Genomic DNA, 22,153 nt, shown 5'->3' on the forward strand with positions numbered 1-22,153 from the left:
GGTTTTTATTGAGAAAGGATGCTGTGTTTTGTCAAATGTTTTTCTACATCTATTGAGAGGATCATATGGTTCTTATCCTTTCTTTTATCAATGCGATGTATCACGTTGATTGATTTGAGGATATTGAACCATCCTTGCAGCCCAGGAATAAATCCCACTTGAGCATGGTGAATAATTCTTTTAATGTACTGTTGGAGCCAATCTGCTAGTATCTTGTTGAGAATTTTTGCATACATATTCATCAGGAATAGTAGTCTGTAATTCTCCTTTTTAGTGGGGTCTTTGTCTGGTTTTGGAATCAAGGTAATGCTAGCCTCATAGAATGACAAAACTGTGAACTTCACAGGACTGGAACCCATTCTGCCAGACTGGTCTTTTTATACTTATGTTCAATATCTAATTGCTTGCATACAACCACTAACAGGCATTTCATAAGTGCATACAAAATTGCATTGAAAACCTTGGACTTCAAACTTGATTCAAGTAGTCCTCTATTATCTTTCATTTGCCTCCTTAAGACCTACCATTCTTCAAAGCCCTATTAAAATTGTAATTTTCCATTCAGTAACTAGAGCTCTTAGAGAGAATAAGATCCATTTTTGAGTTGGAAGATTGCAATTGTCAGATGCTTAATGAGTGTTTAACTGAACCACTAAGGAACAGAAGTTGCTATTTTACATATATCAGGAAAACCAATTGCAAACTTGCCAATGTATGCACATTAATCATTTTAGGAGATTTTAATCACTCACCAGTGTTAATTTTAATAGGCAGTAATGATTATATAACATCTTACAAGTATAACAACCAGCAATTAAAAATGTGCCAAATATGAATTTGTAATCATCAGTGCTGATGCTAAATGATGAAAATCATCATTTTCTAACTGCCTTATTACTTGCCTGAACTTTATATATCACTTTCAACCTTAGGACACATCAAATTTTATTAATGAGAGAATATGAGTGAACCAAGTTCTAGATTGACTATATTTAGAGATTATAGTAAGCTGAAGTGGGGTGGTCACAGGTAGAACAAAGATGAAGATTTACTGAAGAAAAATGTCAGGCAAAGCAATATAATCAAGTATGGTAGAACAAAGTATCATGCAGAATCAGAAGGGAGTGCTTTACTCTGGCAGCGATAACTGTAAACACTGCCTGGCCCACCAACAGTAAGCAAGACATTAGGTGGGTTACATGTTTTAATAGTGATAAACTAAGAGTGGTGAGGAGTCATGAGTACAGTCAATATGGTAAAAACTGTAAGTCATATAAATTATACAGTTTCACTAATACATATCAACATCTTTACACTATAATTTGAAATTAACACTTAAGATTTTTATGTAAATATAGTAAAGTATGTTCACTCAGTCAGTCAATTAATATTTTTGAGGGGGTCAACTCTGTGCTGGGTAATATTGTAGATTCTGGGGATACAGTGATTAACAAGAAAGCCTCTGCCTCACAGATAAGAAAATTTCAGATATTAGTAAGAACCATGAAAAAAATAAAAGAATACAATATATTTTGGGGAGAGGAGAGACCACTCTAATTTTAAATGAAAGTACATTTTATGCTCATCAATTAACCTTTTGCTACTGTATCCTTTTTTCTCTTGGCTAGCTGGATTTTGTGGCTGGTAGTTTTTTTCTTCTTCTTCTTCTTTTTTTTTTTTTTTAATTTTTTTTTAATGTTTATTTATTCTTGAGACAGAGACAGAGCGTGAACAGGGGAAGGGCAGAGAGAGAGGGAGACACAGAATCTGAAACAGGCTCCAGGCTCTGAGCTGTCAGCACAGAGCCCGACGCGGGGCTCGAACCCATGAACTGTGAGATCATGACCTGAGCCGAAGTCCGACGCTAAACTGACTGAGCCACCCAGGTGCCCCTTTCTTCTTCTTCTTTAAGGCTTATGAGTGCTCTGTTCCCCTACAGTTTGGCATTGATGCATAGTTTTCTGTCTCTGCATTTTATGCATAAACAATAACTTGGCTAGGTATAAAATTCTTGAGTCACATTTTATTTTTTTCAGAATTTTGTGGCTATTATTTCATTATCTTTTGCATTTAGATGTGAAAAATCTGAAGCCACTCTGATTTTCCCAAAATTGATTTGCCATTTCTGTCTGAATGCTTGAATTATTCTTCCTTTATCTTGAAGTTCAATCACGTTACCAAGATATAACTCACTGACAATCATGTTGTATCAATTTTTTATAGTACATGATATGCCCCTTTAATTTGTTAATTTCATTTTTTCAGCCATTTTGGGGGAAATTTTCCTCTATCATAGGTTATTTTACTCTCCCATTTGATGGGTTTTCAGGGATAATAATTCATAAATTGACTTATTACTGTCTGTGATATTTCTGCAGGGTAGCCATGTTGTTTTCATCTTAAGTTTATAGGGATCCACTCTATGCTGATATTTATTTGACCTCATATGTCCCTTCTCACCTATCAGAGAACACTGTCTCTTCTCAGTACTTGTAGATGAGGTCATGGTATTGTCTACTCCGTAACAATCTTTTCAAGTCCATTGTGGGGGGTTTGGTGAGCTGCCTTTCTTGGAAAGAGAGTGGTCGCTTCACTTTCAAGGTTCCCTTCCAATTAAGAGTGAAGTGTTTTGCTTTTGGTAGAGACTATGATATTCAGGGAGTCCTTTGTCTGCTTCACTTGCCTTTCCCAGCAGGTATTTCCACTGCTTCTTTCCAAGATGGAGTTATTTGTGAGATCTTTATCAGAATTGTGTACACTTTTGGCACCATCTATATGAGTTTCCTATAGCTGCCATAACAAATGTTCACAAACTGGGTAGGTTAAAACAACAAAAATGTATTCTCTGGAGGCCTAAATCCAAAATCAAGGGTTGGCAGAGTTACATGCCTCTCTCCCAGCTTTTGGAGGCAGCCAGCAATCCTTGGCATTCCTTAGCTTGTAACTTCATAACTCCAATCTCTGTCTCTCTTTACCTGGCTTTTTCTTTGTCTCTTCTCATATTCTTTACTTCTAAGGACACTTGTCATTGGATTTGGAACCCACCTAATCCAGATTGATCTGACTTTGAGATTTTTTTTTAAAATTTTTTAAATGTTTATTTCTGAGAGAGACAGAGAGACAGAGAGACAGAGCACAAGTGGGGGAGGGACAGAGAGAGAGAGGGAGACACAGAATCTGAAGCAGGCTCCAGGCTTTGAACTGTCAGCATGGAGCCTGATGTGGGGCTGCTCGAACTCACGAATGGTGAGATCATGACCTGAGCCAAAGTTGGACATTTAACGGACTGAGCCACCCAGGTGCCCCTTGAGATTCTTAATTATATCTGCAAACACCTTTTTTCCAAATAAGATCACATTTATACATCCCAGGTGCAATAGAGGTGCCACCATTCAAACCACTACACCACTTATGTAACCATTTTTGGAGGGGTGTTGTTTTAGGACATGCTGTTAGTCGTGAGGGTTCCTGAAAGATCTTTCTCACTGCGGGCTGACAGTTTTCAATGAGTTTTTTGCATAAAAAGTGTCTTTTCCTTAGTTTGATTCTCTATTTTATATTTTGTAAGGTTTAGGTACCCAATTTTAGCTCATTTTAATGTGCTTCTATCTGTCATCTCACCCCAGCAGTACATTTTAAATCATGAACACCAATGATACATATACCTTTAGACTCTATTGTGTGATCACCTGTTAAAGCCCGCTATGAAGGTTAGAACATATGTTACGTCATTTCTTTGTTACATGTAATGAGATCATAGTAGTTTTCAAAACAGGTATGATATGCTTCAGCAGACTAAGAGTAGTCAGAATGTCACATCTTTAACAACTTTCCAACTAAACTAGCTCTATTTCCACTTGTTAGACTTGTATAAATCTCTCTTTTCAGTTTTCTGAATTAGCCAAGAATGTGGAGGGTTTATTCAGTGCAAACAGACTAAGTTTCCTTCCAAATTCCATGTAAAGAAAACAGGACTGTGTGATCCATCCATAGCTTTCTGCTTATGCTTTTTCTTTCTGTTTTAATTTCTGTTGTGGATATAAGGTATCCACACAGAAAATCAGTGCAACATAGTCTGATGTTCTTCCTGGTCCATATATGTGTATATGCCCCAACTGTGCACAGGCTTGAGGTCCCAAATTCACAATTATTTAATTCATTCTTGTATGCCCACCATTGTCTCCAAAGAGATCTACAATAGCGGGGTACTCAGATCTAAAAGTGATGCCAATCCTTACACTCTTCTCCAGAGTAAACTTTTCCTAACAAATATCTTGAACAATAGTATCTTGTTGGTGTTCAGTGCAGGTAACCAGTCAAGACTCCTTTCTCTCATGATGAATCTTCCTGCCAGTGGATATCAGCCAGGAACAATTCAGTCCTTCATAAAGAACCTATTTTCATTGGGCCTCAAAATATAAGAGGTTGAGTTCTTAATCTCATTTTGCCCAGGAAACTGTCTTTGGAAATATAATTATTTCCTCCCCAGCAACTAGTTGTACATACAAAAGGATGTTGGATTTGGAAAGTTTGTAGCCATAAAATAAGTACTGTTAGCCTTCTTTTATTTTTTAATGAATGAATGAATGAATGAATGAATGAATTTTGCTTTGTTTTAATAGACTTTATTTTTTATTTTTAAAACATTTATTTATTTTTGAGAGACAGAGAGAGATAGAGCACAAGCAGGGGAGGAACAGAGAGAGAGGGAGACACAGAATCCAAAGCAGGCTCCAGGCTCCGAGCTGCCAGCACAGAGCCTGACGTGGGGCTCGAACTCACGGACTGCGAGATCACGACCTGAGCCGAAGTTGGATGCTTAACCGTCTGAGCCACTCAGGCGCCCCTTAATAAGCTTTATTTCTAGAACAGTTTTAGGCTTGCAGAAAAACTTGGAAAAAAGGACACAGTTCAAATATATCCACTCCTTCTATCCATCATTTCCCCTTTATTCATGTCTTGCATTAGTGTGGTATCTTTGTTAGAGTTCATGAATCAGTATGTTACATTCCTATCAACTTAAGTTCATAGTTTACATTAGGGTTCTCTCTTTATGGAATAAAGTCTATTTTGACAAATGTTTGTCATGTATCCACCATTACTGTGTCATATAGAATAGTTTCACTGCTCGAAAATTACTCTGTGCATCACCCATTCATTTCTACCTTCCTCCTTCCCCAACCCCTGGCAACCACTGATCTTTTTACTTTCTCCATAGTTTTGCCATTTCTAGAATGGCGTATACTTGGAATCATAAGGTATGTAGCCCTTTAACTGAATTATTTTACACAATATGCATTTAAGACAACGTCATGTCCTTTTGTGGCCTGATAGCTCATATCTTTTTATCACTGATTATATGCCACTGAATCTACGTACATACTTTGTTTATCCATTCACCTGTTGAAGGATGATGTAGTTGCTTCCATTTTGGGCCATTATGAATAAATAAAACCTTTATAAACATTAACATGACAGTTTTAGCATGGACATTCATTTTCAACTTATTTGGGTAACTACCTAGAATCATGATTACATGGTGTGACTATGTTTAACTCTGTAAGAAACTGCCAAACTGTCTTCCAAAATAGTTGTATCAGTTTTCACTCCCATTGGTAATGAATAAGAGTGCTCGTTGCGCTGCATCTCTGTCAGCATTTGATGTGTGACTGTTTTTAGTTATTTTAGTCATGACAGATTTTAGTCATTCACCAGGTGTGTAGTGCTATCTCACTGTTTTAGTTCACAATTCCCTAATGACATGATCTTGAACATCTTCTTCTATGTTTATTTCCTATGTGTATTATCTTCTTTGGTGAGGTGTCTAGTCTGGTATTTGCCTCTTATTTATGAGGTTTTTTTTTCGTTGTTGTTGTTGTTATTGCTGAGTTTTAATAATTTTTTGGATATTTATCAGATATGTGTTTTGCAAATATTTCTCCCAGTCTGTGGCTTGTTTTTTCATTCTCTTAACAGGGTCTTTCTCACAGCAGAGATTTAATTTTAATGTAGTCCAATCTCAGTTTTTTGTTTGTTTGTTTGTTTCATGGGTTGCACTGTTGAGTATTGTATCTAAAAAGTTATCGCCAAATTCAAGTTTACCTAGATTTTTTTTCCTATTTTATTTTCTATGAGTTATATAGTTTTGTGTTTTACATTTAGGACTACTTTCTACTTTGAGTGAATTTTTGTGAAAGCTACAAGGTCTATTTGTTGAAAAGACTATATCCTTTCTCCAACTGAATCAGCTTTGATCCTCTGTCAAAGATCAATTCTCTATATTAGTGTTGGTTTCTTTGGGGCTGTTTATTCTGTTCTACTGATTTGTCTATTATTTCACCAATAACACACTGCTATTATTACTCTAGGTTTATAGTAGTCCTGAGTTTGGACAATGTCAGGACACTTTGTTTTCCTTTTCAATATTGTGTTGACAATTCTGGGTCTTTTGACATTCCATGTGAATTTAGAATCAGGTTTTTGAGATCCACAGGATAACTTGTTATATTTTGACTGAAATGCTTTGATCAAGTTAGAAGAATTGTCATCTTAACAATATTAAGGCTTCCTACCCATGAACATGAAATAAATCTCCATTTATTTGGTTCTTCTTCAATTTCTTTGATAATTAGGGTTTTATAGTTTTTCTCATATAGATATTATACATATTTTATTAGATATATCCATGAGTATTTAATTTCTTTTATGCTTATGTAAGTAGTGTTGTAATTTCAAATGCAATTGTTCATTTATTGGTATATAAAAAAGCAATTGTCTTTTGTCTTTTTGTAACCTGCAACCTTGCTGTAATTGCTTGTTAATTCCAGGAGCTCTTTTGGTTACTCTAAATTTTCTACGAAGATAATTATGTTACCAGTAAACACAAACCATTTTAATTCCCCTGAGTATATTTTATTTTCTCTTCTTATTTTATTGTATTAACTAGTTCTTCTTGAATAATACTGAACAGGGGTGATAAGAGGGTATATCATTAACTTGTCCTTTTAAAATTTTTTAACCTTTTTTTCTTCTTTTTTAAAATAATATATTGTCAAGTTAGCTAACATACAGTGAATACAGTGTAGTCTTGGCTTCAGGAGTAGATTCCCATTATTCATCACTTACATACAACACCCAGTGTTCATCCCAAGTGCCCTCCTCAATATTCATCACCCATTTTCCCCACCCCCCAACTCCGCACCTCCATCAACCCTCTGTATTTAAGAATCTCTTATGGTTTGCCTCCCTCTCTGTTTGTAACTTATTTTTCCTTCCCTTTCCCTATGAACTTCTGTTAAGTTTCTCAGGATCCACATATGAGTGAAAACACGATATCTGTCTTTTTCTGACTGACCTACTTTACTTAGCATAATACCCTCCAGTTCCATCCACGTTGTTAAAAATGGCAAGAATTCATTTTTAATCACCAAGTAGTATTCCATTGTATATACATACCACATCTTACTTTTGAGAGAGAGAGAGAGAGAGAGAGCGAGGGAGCAGGAGTGCGAGTGGGGGAGGGGCAGAGAGAGGGAGATAGAGGATCCGAAGCAGGCTCTGTGCTGTGAGTGCAAAGCCTAATGTGTCTCGAACTCACCACTCAGATCATGACCTGAGCCAAAACCAGAGTCAGCTGCTTAACTGACTGAGCCACTCAAGAGACCCTTCATCATTAACTTGTTCTTAATCTTAAGGGAAAGCATCTGATTTCTCACCATTAGATATGATGTTACCTGTAGGATTTTTGCAAATGAATTCTATCAGTTTGCTTAAATTATTTTCTAGTCATAGTTTTCTGAGAGCGTTTGTAATGAATCCCTGTTGGATTTTGTCAGATCCTTTTTCTGCATCTATTGATATGATCATGATTTTTTTTAATCTGTTGATATTATAAATTACTTTAATTGATTTTCAAATGTTGACCCAACCTTGCATACTTGGAATAATCCCACATAGTCATGATGTTTAATTATTTTAATACATCATTGGACTTAATTTGTTGATGTTTTGTTAAGGTATTTTTTCCCCATCTGTTCATGGAAATATTTACCTTCAGCTTTCATGTCATGCAGTGTCATTGTCAGATTTTGGTATTAGGGTGATACTGGCTTCATAGAACGAGTTGGTGAGTATTCCCTCTGTTTCTGTTTTTGAAAGAGTTTGTAGTATACTGATATACTTTCTTACTTAAATGTTTGGTAGAATTCACCAGTGAAACCATCTGGATCTGGCATTTTGTATTCTGAAAAGTTATCAATTCTTTTTCAATTTCTTTAATAAATACAGTCTTATCCATGTCATCTATTTCTTCTTGTGTGAGTTTTTATTATTTGTGTCTTTTAAGGAACTGGTGCCTTCATCAAAATTATCAAACTTGTATCCATAGAGTTGTTCATAATTGTATTAGTCAAGGTTCTCCAAAGAAACAGAACCACCAATAGGAGATATAGACAGATAGATAGATAGATAGATAGATAAGGAGTAGGAGAGAGAGACAGGGAGGGAAGGAGAGGGAGGGAGGGGAAGAAAGAGGTGTGTGTGTGTGGGGGGGGTGGTATTTTAAGGAATTAGGCTGATTTGATCGTGGGGGCTGGCAAGTTCAAAATCTACAGGATAGGCCAGTAAGCTGGAAGCCCAGGGAGGTTGATGTTGTAGTCTTGAGTCTGAAAGCAGAATTCTTTCTTCTTTGGGAGAATTCAGTGCTTTTTCTTACAGCCTTCAGAACAATGAATGATGTCTTAGTTTGCTCAGGTTGCTATAGCAAAATACCATAGACTGGGTGACTTAAACAACAGATGTTTATTTCTCACAGTTCTAGAGGCTGGAGAGTCCAAAATCAAGGTGCCAGTCAATTTGGTGCCCAGTGAGAACTTTCTTCCAGATTTGCAGAGAGCCATCATCTCACTGTGGCCTCATTTGGTGGAGAGAGAAAGCTCTGGTTCTCTCCTGCTTTTCTAAGGGCACTAATCCCATCATGGGGGCTCCACCCTCATGACCTCATCTGAACCTAATTACCTCCCAAAGTCCCACCTCCTAATAAGATCATCACATTGGAGGTTAAGGGCTTAAATATATGAATTTTTGTAGAATATAGCCATTCAGTCTGTAACAAATGAGTATCACCCACATCATGAAGGATAATCTGTTTTCTTCATTGTCTATGGATTTCCATGTTGACATCTAAAAAATACCTTCACAGCAACATTTATGCTGCTACTGGACCAAATGGGTGTGTATTATAGCCTAGCCACACTGACACATAAAATTAACCATCACAATAATATTCTTTTATTATCCTTTTGATATCCATGGTATTAGTAGTGGTGTCCTTTCTTTTATTTCTAATATGTGTAATTTGCGTCTTTCTTATCTTCTTGGTTAGCCTGGCTAGAGAAAAGTTTACCAAGTTTATTGATCTTTTCAAAGAGCCAGATTCTGATTTCACCGATTTTCTCTATTGATTTCTTGTTTTGAATTACTTTTTTAATTCTCATTATCTTTTTTCTTATGATTAATTTAGTTTTAATTTGTTCTCTTTTTATTTTCCTAATATGGAAGCTTAAATGACTGACTTACATCTTTCTTCTTTTCTAATATATGAATTCAATGCTCTAAGTACTGCTTTCACTGTGTCCAACAAATTTGGTAATGTATATTTTCTCTTTAGTTCAAAATATTCTTAAATTTTTCTTGAGACTTTTTCTTTGACCTATATGTTATCTAAAATGTTGTTTAAACTCCAAATATTCCATCTATCTTTCTGTTATTGATTTCCAGTTTAATTACAATTGTGTTTTAGTTTGAGACCATACTTCACATGATTTCTATATGCTAAAAGTTTGTTAGGATGTGTTTTATAACCCAGAATATGTTCAGACCTGGATATTGATATTCCAATGATATTCCATGTCACATTGCCCAAAATGTGTATTGTGCTGTTATTGGATGAAGTATTTTATAAATGTCAGTTGGGTCCAGTTTTTATAGTGCTTTTCAGTTCAACTATATGGTTACTGATTTTCTATCTGCTGAATCTGTCAATTACTGATAGAGGGGTGTTGAAGTCTTCAATTATAATAACAGATGTATCTATTTCTTGCAGTTTACCAGTTTTTGCTTCACAAATGTTGATGCTGTTATTAGGCACATACACGTTAAATACTGTTATGCTGCCCTAAAGAATTTACCTCTTTATTATTATTCAATGCCTTACTGATAATCTTCCTTACTGCATGCTTTGCCTGAAATGAACATGGCTACTTCAGCTTTCTTTTGTTTAGTGTTAACATGGCATATCATCTTCCATCTTTTTACTTTTAGTCTATGTATATCTTTATACTTAAAGTATGTTTCTTGTACACAACATATAGTTGGGCCTTTTTTTCCTTTTTTTTTTTTTTTTTAAATCCACTCAGAAAATCTGTCTTTGAAATAGTGTATTTTGATTTTATTTTTATAACTAAAATAAAGCATTAATAGAACAAAAAGACTGGCCTCTTAAAAGCTAACTTCTCTTGTTAAATTGCAACTGATTCAGTCAGACTGCTAAATTATATACACAGAGAATTTATCTTCTAGCATAATCTGATATAAAAAGAACTAATTTAAGGTTTACTTTAGCTCCTTTAAATCTTTTTTCTTCTGTTAATAACAGTTTTTAAACATATTTAGACATGTTTATAAGGTAATGTTTGACAAGACTTTGATCATTTATTTTCTTGTCTACCTTTATCAGCAAACCAATGAAATGAAATGCAAGATCAAAGTCTAATAGGTATCAGGTGAGAGAGATTTTTAAATGTTAAAGAGCTTTTTGAAAAGGAGAGAGAGTGTATCAGGTTTGAATTTTGGAAAGATAACAAAGTGCCAGCAAAGAGGACAGATACACTCTGGTGGCGGGGAGATCATACAGCGGGGAACCTCCTGATGGCTATGGAAGCCATCTCAGTGATGTTCGAGGACTGCCTGATCTAAAATTATACTAGTGGAAGTCAATAGATGAATGACTTAAACAGGTGTTAAGGAGTTATAATAATCTGTGATGGATGAAATGAAGGAGTGAGGGTGCCAGGGATAATTCCAGGCTTTCAACACTGATAGACGGCAAATGCAAATGATGTTACCAAAGATAGAGAATGTAGAAGCAGAAACAGGTGAAAAGTGATGATAATTAGTTTTCTATTACGCATGATGTGCCAGTACAGTACATCTGAGTAAAGACTTCTAATTGATATTTAAATTAAATGGTGCTAAAGTTTATGAAAGGGGTGTAAACCTTAGGGCCATCTATGTATGCAAAGACGGAAGTTGAATACATGAAGGCCCCTCAAATAAAGATGGAGATGGAGTTAAGGACATTGGAAATTGTAAAGCCAGTTATCACCTATTCACATTTTATAACTTAATAACTTATAATAAAGAACAGCCCTTCATGTGCCTATAATCAGACTGACTCATTCCTAGAAAGTATGTGACCATATCTAGCAGCCTTTTTATTTTTTATCAGCCTCTGTTTTGGTGACTAAGAGTTATGTAACTCAACCATATGAATTATGTTTAGGCAAAATATTTTTTTATGGAAAAAACACAACAGTATTCACCATCTCAAACTAGTTCAGATTGAATATCAGGAAGGTACCTGACATTTGATTCATAACAAATTTCCAAAGAAACAGATGTTCAAGTAAAGAGACTTCTAGCCTATTTGAAACAAGGTCTGGGTTCTCATTAACTTATGGTACTGATTTTGAATTCATTTATTATTATCATATATTATTATAATTCATATAGTTACTTATGAAAAACTGCTATATGCAAGGTACTCTGTTAAACATTCTATGGGATACAAAGATAAATCAAGCATAAACTGTCCTTAAGATACTTACTGACTAGTATGGGGAAATAAGATATAAACTTAGGTAAGTGTACAAGGAGTACTGGGTTAAGAACCACAGACAATTTTAAAATGAAATTAAGAAAACAATCCCATTAACAATATCAAGTGCATCAAAGACACATAAATTACCTAGGAATACATTTAACAAAAAAAACTCAAAGCTTACAGTCTGAAAAATACAAAATATTTGTTAAAAGAAATTGAAGATCTAAATAAAAGGAAAATCATCCCATGTTCATGTGTTCATGAATCAGAAGCACTGTTATGCATTGTTGAAAATACAAAGCCCTCACATTTATCTGCAGGTGCAACAAAATCCCTATCAGACTCTTGACTGACTTCTTCCTAAAAATTAAAAGCTGATTCTAAAATTCATATGAAATTGCAAAGGACCTGAAATAGCCAAAACAATAGCAGAGCTATTTTCTGTTTTTCCTCACAATAATGAGTATATTTTCTGGAACCAGATTGCTGGGGTTTGATTTCCAGTGTTGCCACTTTCTACCTATGTGATCCAGGTCTCAGTTTCCCCATTACTAGAGGTGTTTTAAGAATCATATAAGTTGATACACAGAAAGTGCTCACAGCAGCACTGGCACATTGTAAACCTTGTATTTGTATTAGTTATTATTATTATTACTATTATTATTATTATTATCACCTCATAGGGGTATTGTGAAGCTCAAGTAAGATAATGTATGTGAGGGCACCTGGGTGGCTTGGTCAGTTAAGCGTCGGAGTCGGTTTCGACTCAGATCATGATCTCGCGATTGATGAGTTCAAGCCCAACATCAGTCTTTGTGCTGACAGTGCAGGGCCTGCTTGGGATTCCACTGCTGTGTGGGAAGAAAATTTTAGAAATCCTATCTACATGTGGTTTTTATCTCATCCTTTGTAAATTTTCTTCTGTTATCTATATCTATATCTGTATCTATCTATCTATCTATATATATATATATCTATATATCTATCTATCTATATATATATCTATATATATATATCTTTCTTAATGCATGAAAAAAATACTATGAAATGCTCTAATGTGTAAATAAATGCTAAATGTGTATTTGTAGTGCAGGCTCCAAAAATTTTACTAACGAGTGTACTGTCTAAAGTCTGGAGATCAGTGCACTATCCCACAGCATGGTCTCTCTCCTAGGGCCACGCTAATCTATTCTTCTCCTCAGAGAACCCAGCTTATATCTTCTGATTCCCAAATCTAGCTCGCAACCAGTCTGTTTGTTTTGAATGACAGTATGGCAGCCTCTCCATATGAAGTATGCAAGTTGCATACTTCACACCAAGACTTAACCATCACCAAATGAAAGCTTCTTTAAAGAAGCGTCTACAGCAATAAGACTGCTAGGAATTTACCCAAGGGATACAGGAGTACTGATGCATAGGGGCACTTGTATCCCAATGTTTATAGCAGCACTCTCAACAATAGCCAAATTATGGAAAGAGCCTAAATGTCCATCAACTGATGAATGGATAAAGAAATTGTGGTTTATATACACAATGGAGTACTACATGGCAATGAGAAAGAACGAAATATGGCCCTTTGTAGCAACATGGATGGAACTGGAGAGTGCGATGCTAAGTGAAATAAGCCATACAAAGAAAGACAGATACCATATGTTTTCACTCTTAGGTGGATCCTGAGAAACTTAACAGAAACCCATGGAGGAGGGGAAGGAAAAAAAAAAAAAGAGGTTAGAGTGGGAGAAAACCAAAGCATAAGAGACTCTTAAAAACTGAGAACAAACTGAAGGTTGATGGGGGGTGGGAGGGAGGGGAGGGTGGGTGATGGGTATTGAGGAAGGCACCTTTTGGGATGAGCACTGGGTGTCGTATGGAAACGAATTTGACAATAAATTTCATATATTGAAAAAAAAAAAAGAAGGGTCTATACCTAGTCCATCATTATATCTACCCTGAAGCCCCCACCACTTCACCCCACAGAAAGGTTTTCCATAATAGCAGGCTCCAAATAGATGTTTGCTTCATGAATACGCTAACACAGATATTGCTATCAAGAGGCAGGTGAGTGTACTGGTTAACAGCAGAGGCTCATATCCGGGTTCTGACACAAACTGGGCGCCCCGAGCCTCAGGTTCTTCCTCTGTGAAATAAATGTAATAAAAGCACCTTTCTTATAGGCATACTGTTTATTTGGCTAGCACCTGGAACATAACAAACATTTCGTAAATATTAGTATTATTATGGTGTCCCTGAGACTCAAACCCAGTAATGTCCACATAGCGTCTAGTTCACACTGAGTGCATGAATATTCTGCATGTTGTTATGAATAATTCTTTGTGAATTCTTTCTCCTTCCTTCTGATTTATCACCTCACATTTACAAACAGCTTTCTCGAGATTATCATGGCACTATTCACTGGAATTGATTAGTTCATACACTCTTCCATGTCTTGTGAATTAATCTCTTAAGAAGAGTAGCCATATTTTGCTTTGTTTAAATAGCATCATTGTTGCTGCTGTTGTTCTTGTTGCTGCTGTGTGGTTTAATGAGATAAGCTCCTCTAAATTTCCAGGAAAAATGTGCTATGAATCTGGTAGATAAAACTCTCCTTTTGGATTGCTAGTAGCATTTTTTTCTTTTTTTTGCAGTTTTACACACATAATAGTTATTTATAAATGTAGGACCAATACTAGTTGATTCCTTGCCCAGATAATAAAACTTAATAAAAGCATTATCTTGAATCAAAAACATTAATTTAGTAGCATTAATGCAGAAAATGTCAAGTGTCAAAAATGAATGAAATATAAAATGATATAATTACCATTTAGAGTACATTTTTTTTTCCTTGTCAACGAGCAAAATCAGGGACCTCTGTGGTCCCTGTTCAATATTATCTTGAACTTCCCATATCCCTCTAAGAGGCAGAACAATGATTTTTTCTATGTGTCACGTGCTACTTCAGTATAAGCATATGGAGAGGATGATAAGGAATGGCAGGAGGGGGCAGATTAGACAATTTCTCCCAACTCATGAACATTTGGGAGGGTTCTCCTTTGCCATTTGGGGCTTCAAGAACTGATTATCTGTTAAATCAACACATCTGATTATGTTGATATAGCTCTTAAATTGTCAAAAAATTCATTTTTTGTAGGTGGCATAATTGTGTAAAAAATCCCAAAGGATTTTTCCTCCTGGAACTAGTAAAGTGATTGCAGTAAGGTTTCAGGATACAAGGATAATATACAAAAGTCAACTGCTTTCCTACATATCTGCAATGAACAATTGGAATTTGAAATTCAAAACACAACACTATTTACAATAGCACCATAAATATGGAATACTTAGATACAGATCAGAGAAAATGTAAGCAGGATCTGTATGAGGACAAATATCAAACTGATGAAAGAAATCAAAGAAATATCTAAATAAATGGAAAGATATTTCACAATAGGATTTAATATTTTTAAGATGTCAGTTTAGATGTGAGTTCAGATACTTCATCGATCAGTATGTACAGATGGCAATAAACGTATGAAAAGATGTTCAACATCTTACGATATTAGGGGACTTGATTAAAACAACAATGAGATGCCATCACACACCTAAGAATGGCTAAAATTAAAAAGACTGACAACACCAAATGCTGGTGAGAATACGAGGCATCAGGAGCTCTCATCCATTGCTGGTAAAAATGCAAAATGGTATAGTCATTTTGGAGGACCCTTTGACAGTTTTATATAAAACTAAAGACAGTCTTACAATATGATCTAGCAATAACTCTCCTAGATATTTATCCAAATGAATTGAAAACATATGTCCACACAGAACCCTGTATATGAATGCTTATAGAAGCTTTATTCATAATTGCCCAAAATGGGAAGCAACCAAGACATGTGTTTCAATCAGTGAATGGAGAAACAAATGTGGTATATCCATTCAACGGAATTTTATTCAGCAAAAGAAGAAACGAGCTATTAAGCCACTTACACAAAAAAAAATCATGGAGTAACCTTAAATATACATTGCCAAGTGAAAAAATCCAGTCTAAAAAAGCTACATTCTGCATGATTCCAACTATATGACATCCTAGAAAGGCAAAATTATAGAGACCATAAGCAGATTGATGATTGCCATGGATTCAAGTGGAGGGAAGGAGGGAGGGATGAATCAGTGGAGCACAAAGGATTTTTAAGGGCACTGAAACTATTTTCTGATACTGTAATGGTGGATACATGACACTGCATTCGTTAAAACCCAAAGCACTGGACAACAGAAAAGGTGAACCCTCATGTCGACTATGGACCTTAATTAATAATAATGTATCAATATTGGTTCATCAATTTAACAAATGTACCACGCAAATGCAAGATGTTAATAATAAGGGAAATTGTACAGAGGAAGAATGAGTATGTGGGAATTCTCTACTTTCTGTTTAACTTTTCTGGAAGCCTAAAACCGCTCTAAAATATAAAATATATTGTAAAGAAAGTCCACAGTAAATTAAAAAATTAATTCACAGCAAGTTACTTATATACATGGGTATAAAAATATCTGTATAATACATATGCATGTACACACAGTCAGATAAAATAACTATATATCTCTTTTCATGATAATTTTTTAATGTTGTATTCTGTTATTTTCCCTTTTCTATTATAGTGCTTCTACAGTGACTAACAGTCATCAGGAAGTGAGGAAATGCAGATAGTTGTGCTAAATTATGCTTACAAGAAATTTAGTAGTGAAGGGAACTGGGCTGAAATGGATAGTGGTGGGAATCTGAAGGTCTACTAAGGAATCATTTTAAAAGGATATAATGATGCCAACTACAAAAATATGTACTTAGTAGCTCATTAAATTTTGCTCTTTAGTTATTCCACTTTCTTCCAAGGAATACAGATGGATACTTGAATATAAAACTGTTAAAATGTGAGAAAAACAAACAAGCACATACCAAGTAATTGATGCTGATCATTAGAATGTGCTGATATTCTCTTCCGTCTTTACCTTCAATATCACAATCAGATGATGCTACTGGCAACAGAACAAGGATCAGGGGAGGAATTCCAAAGATATACCTAAAAGAAACTAAATTGAACAGTGAGTAAGAATAAGCTAAATGTTATACGTCATATTATATAGTTTGATTGTGTTGTTTCAATTGGCCTGACCATTTCTATCTTTCTTTTTAAATTTATTTTGAGAGAGAGAGAAACACAAGGCGGGGAGGGGCAGAGAGAGAGAGAGAGAGAGAGAGAGAGAGAGAGAGAAAATCCCAAGCAGACTCCAAGCTCTCAGCTAGAACTCCGCATGGGGCGGATCCCACGAACTGTGAGATCATGACCTGAGCCAAAATTAAGGGTCAGACGCTTACCCAACTCAGCACCCCCCAGGCGCCCCAGACTGACCATTTATTTCTAATAAGTTTTTAAAATGCATCTTGGCTTTTGGATAGTGTGGAAAGAACCCTAAAATTCAATATTATGTAACAGCCAAAGTAAGATTACATTTTAGAGTTCAGATTTCTTTTACTTTTTTATTTAAAAATTACTCTTTGGAAAAGCTCCGAACAGGCGTGATGAAAGCAGCCTCTTTGCCTCTGAAAAACACTCTAGGGTATAAATCAGTTTATTCAATTTCAGTTTATGTTGAACATTTCTACAAAAAAAGCATCTACAGGTAAACAAGTAAACTATAGGTAAAAAAAAATAAAATAAAATGTTTTGAAATTTTATGATTTGTGGCATGAATATTTATGTAAACCTTGATGGTTGCCCAGGTATCCAGCTGCTCCTGGAGGCAGCAGTGCAGAATTATAGTGCACTGTAATTACATTCTTTCTTTTTAATACTAGACCTTAAAGAGTTTTACCCTTCCCAGAACTGTGACAAAGTTGGCATTTATATTTTGACATTTTATCTTTTAGGTTTCTAAGTGCCCAGAGACTCCTATTTTCTTCAAACACAGTCCTGTCTAGCTTCTTGACATGTTAGAAAAACCCAATAAATAAATTCACACCCTGTTAGCTAATGATTTAGATCTGTTTTGGGTAAGCCTTCCCAGTTGGAGACAATTGTGTAAACAAAAGGAATGAAATTAAAAATGGTTATCATTTCAGGCAGTAATAACGCACTGATGGAAAGCCAGTTATTCCCAGAGACATTAAAATCTGGTCATATACAGACTTATTCTTCGTAAGCCTGTGAAAATGTCTTGTTTGCATCTTTCTGCAAACTTTTGACCTAAGTTAACAATATATTTCCTGTGAATTTCCAAATGAAGTTTAATTGTACTTGTTGACTGCAAGACATTTCACATCTGTGCCTTTTCTGAGTAGTACTACAAACAATACTCCTTGGAACCCAAGGACCTAATATTACGACAATCTAAACACTGTTAAATACATCATAAAGTTCCCAATAACATTATCATCTATTATATCATTATCTGTCGTATAAAAATCAATAGCACTCCCCAATAAATTATATGCTATTAGTGACCCAGATTTTTACAAATAGAGGAACTGGGCTAAATAGCAGGTGTAACAACAAATATGAATCCTATATCTCATCTTCATATATCATGGACACTTGACAAGGTAAGAGAAGCAAAATGAGACACGTAATGTATTCATAGCTCTGCCGCTAAGTGTCTATATGCGTTCAGGCAAAATTCACATAGGAGATGAATAATGATGATGACGATAGTTATTTTTGAGTACCTATCATGTGCCAAGCACTTTGTTACCTTATATACATTATCTGTAAAGATCAAAAGGGTCCTGCAAATTAATCTTTTTGTAAAAATCAGATAGTAGGTCCCAGGTCCAGATTCTAATCTGAGTTTACTGCCTCACCAGCATTTTATCAGAAATGGCCATAATCTTTTAATAACATGTAATTACATTAGTCCTCTGAATGAAACCCATCTCTGTGTAATATTACACAGATTTGCCTCTCTCTTGTACTAATGTTCCTGCATCCTGAAGATTCTCAAACAATAATCAATTGCTATTTATTCACTAAATATACTGGATTTGTATAGATTGCCTACAGCCAAATTTCATTTTTTCTGTTGTTTTACAGGTGTCCCAAAGGTATTTGGAAAGAGTAGATGATAAGGAGAAGCTATACAGCATACAATTTAGGGGGAATATAATAAAATAATTAAATACTAATGAAAAAAGAGACATTTTTACTATTTATGAAATAGTATTTCATAATATTTTACTATTTATGAAATGAATGTTATTTCAAACATCCACCTTTCATGTTTTAATAAAGGAGGCCGTTTTACTTTCTATGAGTAGTATGTGTTGTGTCCTCTTCACCCTAACTTTCAGTAATTAGTGCTCCCCAAATTCGTATCAATTCAGTTATTCATTGAATGACATTTTATCAGGGCTTTCAATGATGCCTTGGTAGAAACCTCAGTCTTTTTTATGTACTACAACTAATTTCTCAGTTCTGAAACATAATTTGCCTTGTCTGTAAAGAGTGTCTTTTGTTGCTGTTGTTAAACAGCTTAGCTCCAGAGGGACTAGAGCAATACAAAACACAGAGGGTTTGGAGTATGGAGATTTGGGGGTTTTGTCTTGCTCTGACAAGGGGTTGTATGACAATGTGTTGTGAGACTGACTGAATGACAGCATCTTTTAAGTCTTGTTTAACTGACTTGTAAAAGGAAATCTTTAGACTAAATGATCTCTCAACATCTCATTCAACTTTCAAGCACCGTAATTCTAAGAATCCCCCTGGCCATCCAAATAAGGCATTTCTTTAGACTTGACATCACCTCTGGACAATACTGCAAACACACCCAGGGCTTCAGACTCACATCTCTCAGGTTCCCACCTCTCGAATTGACAATTTGCAGTTTGGTCTGCAATTGAAGTCTTTCCTCCACACCATATAGAGAGTAAACATATTAATATTGCTTCGTGTGAGCATGCTTTTGACATCCTTGTCACAACAGGAAACAATCTCTGCTTTCATTCTGTTTTGTTTCAGGTTATACATAGATATGCACCCTTTTCCCAACCCTGAACTTTTCTTCAGGTTACAGAAAAGACAAACCATAAGGAATAATGCAAGGCAAGCTTGGGCCTGTGGAATTGTCTTTAGATTTCCTGAAGGGATTGAAACTGTAGAATTTGTTTTCAGTAGGGAATTTGGTCAAACCAGAATGATGACTGTCTAAAAAATTCTTGTTGGTTTTTAATTTAAGCCAAATAATACATTCAATCCTCAGCTGTATAAGTTATGGGGTCAAAGTGAACGTAAAAAAATTAGTTTCTACAGAGGAGCCTGGGTGGCTCAGTAGTTTCAGCGTCTGACTCTTGATCTTGGCTCAGGTCAGGATCTCTGCTTAGGTCACGATCTCAGAGTTCATGAGATTGAACCCTGAGTGGGGCTCTGTGCAGACAGCATGGAGTTTGCTTGGGATTCTCTCTCTGTGCCCCTCTCTCTCAAAATAAATAAATAAACTTAGAAAAAATTAGTTTCTACTGTGTATCAGATCCAATCTTTCATCAGTCTTTAAGACCAATAAGTGCTTATTTAATATCCATTATAACATTTCATAGACCCATTTTCACTGGGAATTAAAAAAAAGTACTCAAAAGACATTCAGGATGAAACAGAAAACATTATCTGAATATATAAGACTTGCCTTTAATATGAACAACTGGCACAAGCAAATTGGTGCAATAAAGCAAACAAAAAATCAATAAACAGAAAACCATCTGCTGTATGGAAATGATCTCGTTAAGGTTACAAACATAAGTTTGATTATCTTCAGCTAAAGAAATCTAATATCTCCCACAGCCAATATTAAGATTGCACTGTAAACTCTATCCACAAATCCCATGATAAACCCTTAAAGACATTTCTGCAGCTGTCCTATGATACTGCATACAATATTTCATTTAATCTCATAACCACTTCTGTAGGTAAGTACTACCACTCAGTTTTGCAGATGGAGAATCTGAGGAACAAAGAAACTTTGTGAAGAGGGAAGAATTTAGAAACTCAGCTTTTAGCCACCGAGTTACACTGCTTGCTACCAAAAAAAAGTATGTGTGTGTAGTTAGGGGGAATGTACAAAAACCCATCTTTTCCCACATGAACCTCACTAAGGTGCTTCCTGGCCAAGCTCTGAAATACTGTACCATAATACACTCTTATTTCCGAAAACAGACACTAAATATTTGTTCTTATTACACTAGGTTATGTGTCAGAGGTGAGATCCTAGAAAATAATCTCTTGTGCATGAGTGTGAACATGACATGTAACTTGGTCCTATAAAATAGCCTTTTCATTTTTGTTTCAGATATGGAAATATCAATGTGGTACCATGTGTGATTGTCCTGTGTACCTGTTTAGGCTTTCTCATCTTTCTCGGTTCCCTGTCTTTATTACTATTCCACTTTTGCCCCTCAAATATGATTACATTACCTAAACTAGACAGCATAGTTGAGAACCACATAGTAGGGTCTCAACGACTTCAACTCCCAAAACAAATAGCAAAAAAACAAAACAAAACAAAACAAACAAACAAAAACAATACAAAACAAAAAAAACCCCTCTTTACAGTAACTCTGTCCTTAAGCTTCTAGTGAAATCTCTTGGAACAAAATGCAAAAGCCACACATTATGAGAAGTTCAGTTTTCTATTCTATTGTTTGCTAATAATACCTTATGGTAAATGAACAATATAGATACACTTCAGGAAATAAATCTCCCTGTTAATAATGCATACCCTAGCTTCCATTTCTTTTCTTTTCTCTTTGTAACCTCTCCACTTAAAATCAGAGGTGATGCAGGGATTAGAACCAAGAGCAATAAGAAAGAAAGAATTGCAGGCGATCCATGGCATTGTAAGGAAGGCAGGGATATACCTAATTTCTAATTCTATGGTGAACTTCTGGACGGCACCCATTACAAATCTTTTTCCATAATTGTCCTCCACACTCTATCCCCACAACCCCCTTTATTTTGGTACTGATCTGGTACTTCTTCGCTATGCCAATTCTTGATTCTTTAACACCTATGAGAGAGGAAGGAAAGGCTCCTTTCTTTGATCTAACGGTGTAGCCTGGAAAGCGCACAGACCAGGCATCAAACGGAAGAGCAAACTGCTCCCTACTCCCGCACCCTCCCCCACCCGTCTTTTTTTGCTTGAGGAAGTATTCACTATAAAGCATTCTAATTTCCCTCAACAGATCTTCGGCCCTCACATCTCGTCTTCTCCTTTTTCCCCTTCCAGTAAACTTTC

The 22,153-nt window shown here is 35.5% G+C and overlaps 1 protein-coding gene across 2 annotated transcripts in view; it reads right to left on the bottom strand.

Moving 5' to 3' along the window:
- IL7 (interleukin 7) overlaps positions 1-22,153 on the bottom strand; it is a 59,959-nt gene that overhangs the window by 36,321 nt on the left and 1,485 nt on the right. For both annotated transcript variants that reach the window (XM_060610767.2, XM_060610765.2), the window contains exon 2: positions 16,833-16,966. In XM_060610767.2, coding sequence (XP_060466750.1) covers positions 16,833-16,966 — 134 coding nt within the window. The remainder of the gene's footprint in view (positions 1-16,832; positions 16,967-22,153) is intronic.

Source organism: Panthera onca, chromosome F2, assembly GCF_046562875.1.
Source record: "Panthera onca isolate mPanOnc1 chromosome F2, mPanOnc1 haplotype 2, whole genome shotgun sequence".
Classification (NCBI taxonomy): domain Eukaryota; kingdom Metazoa; phylum Chordata; class Mammalia; order Carnivora; family Felidae; genus Panthera; species Panthera onca.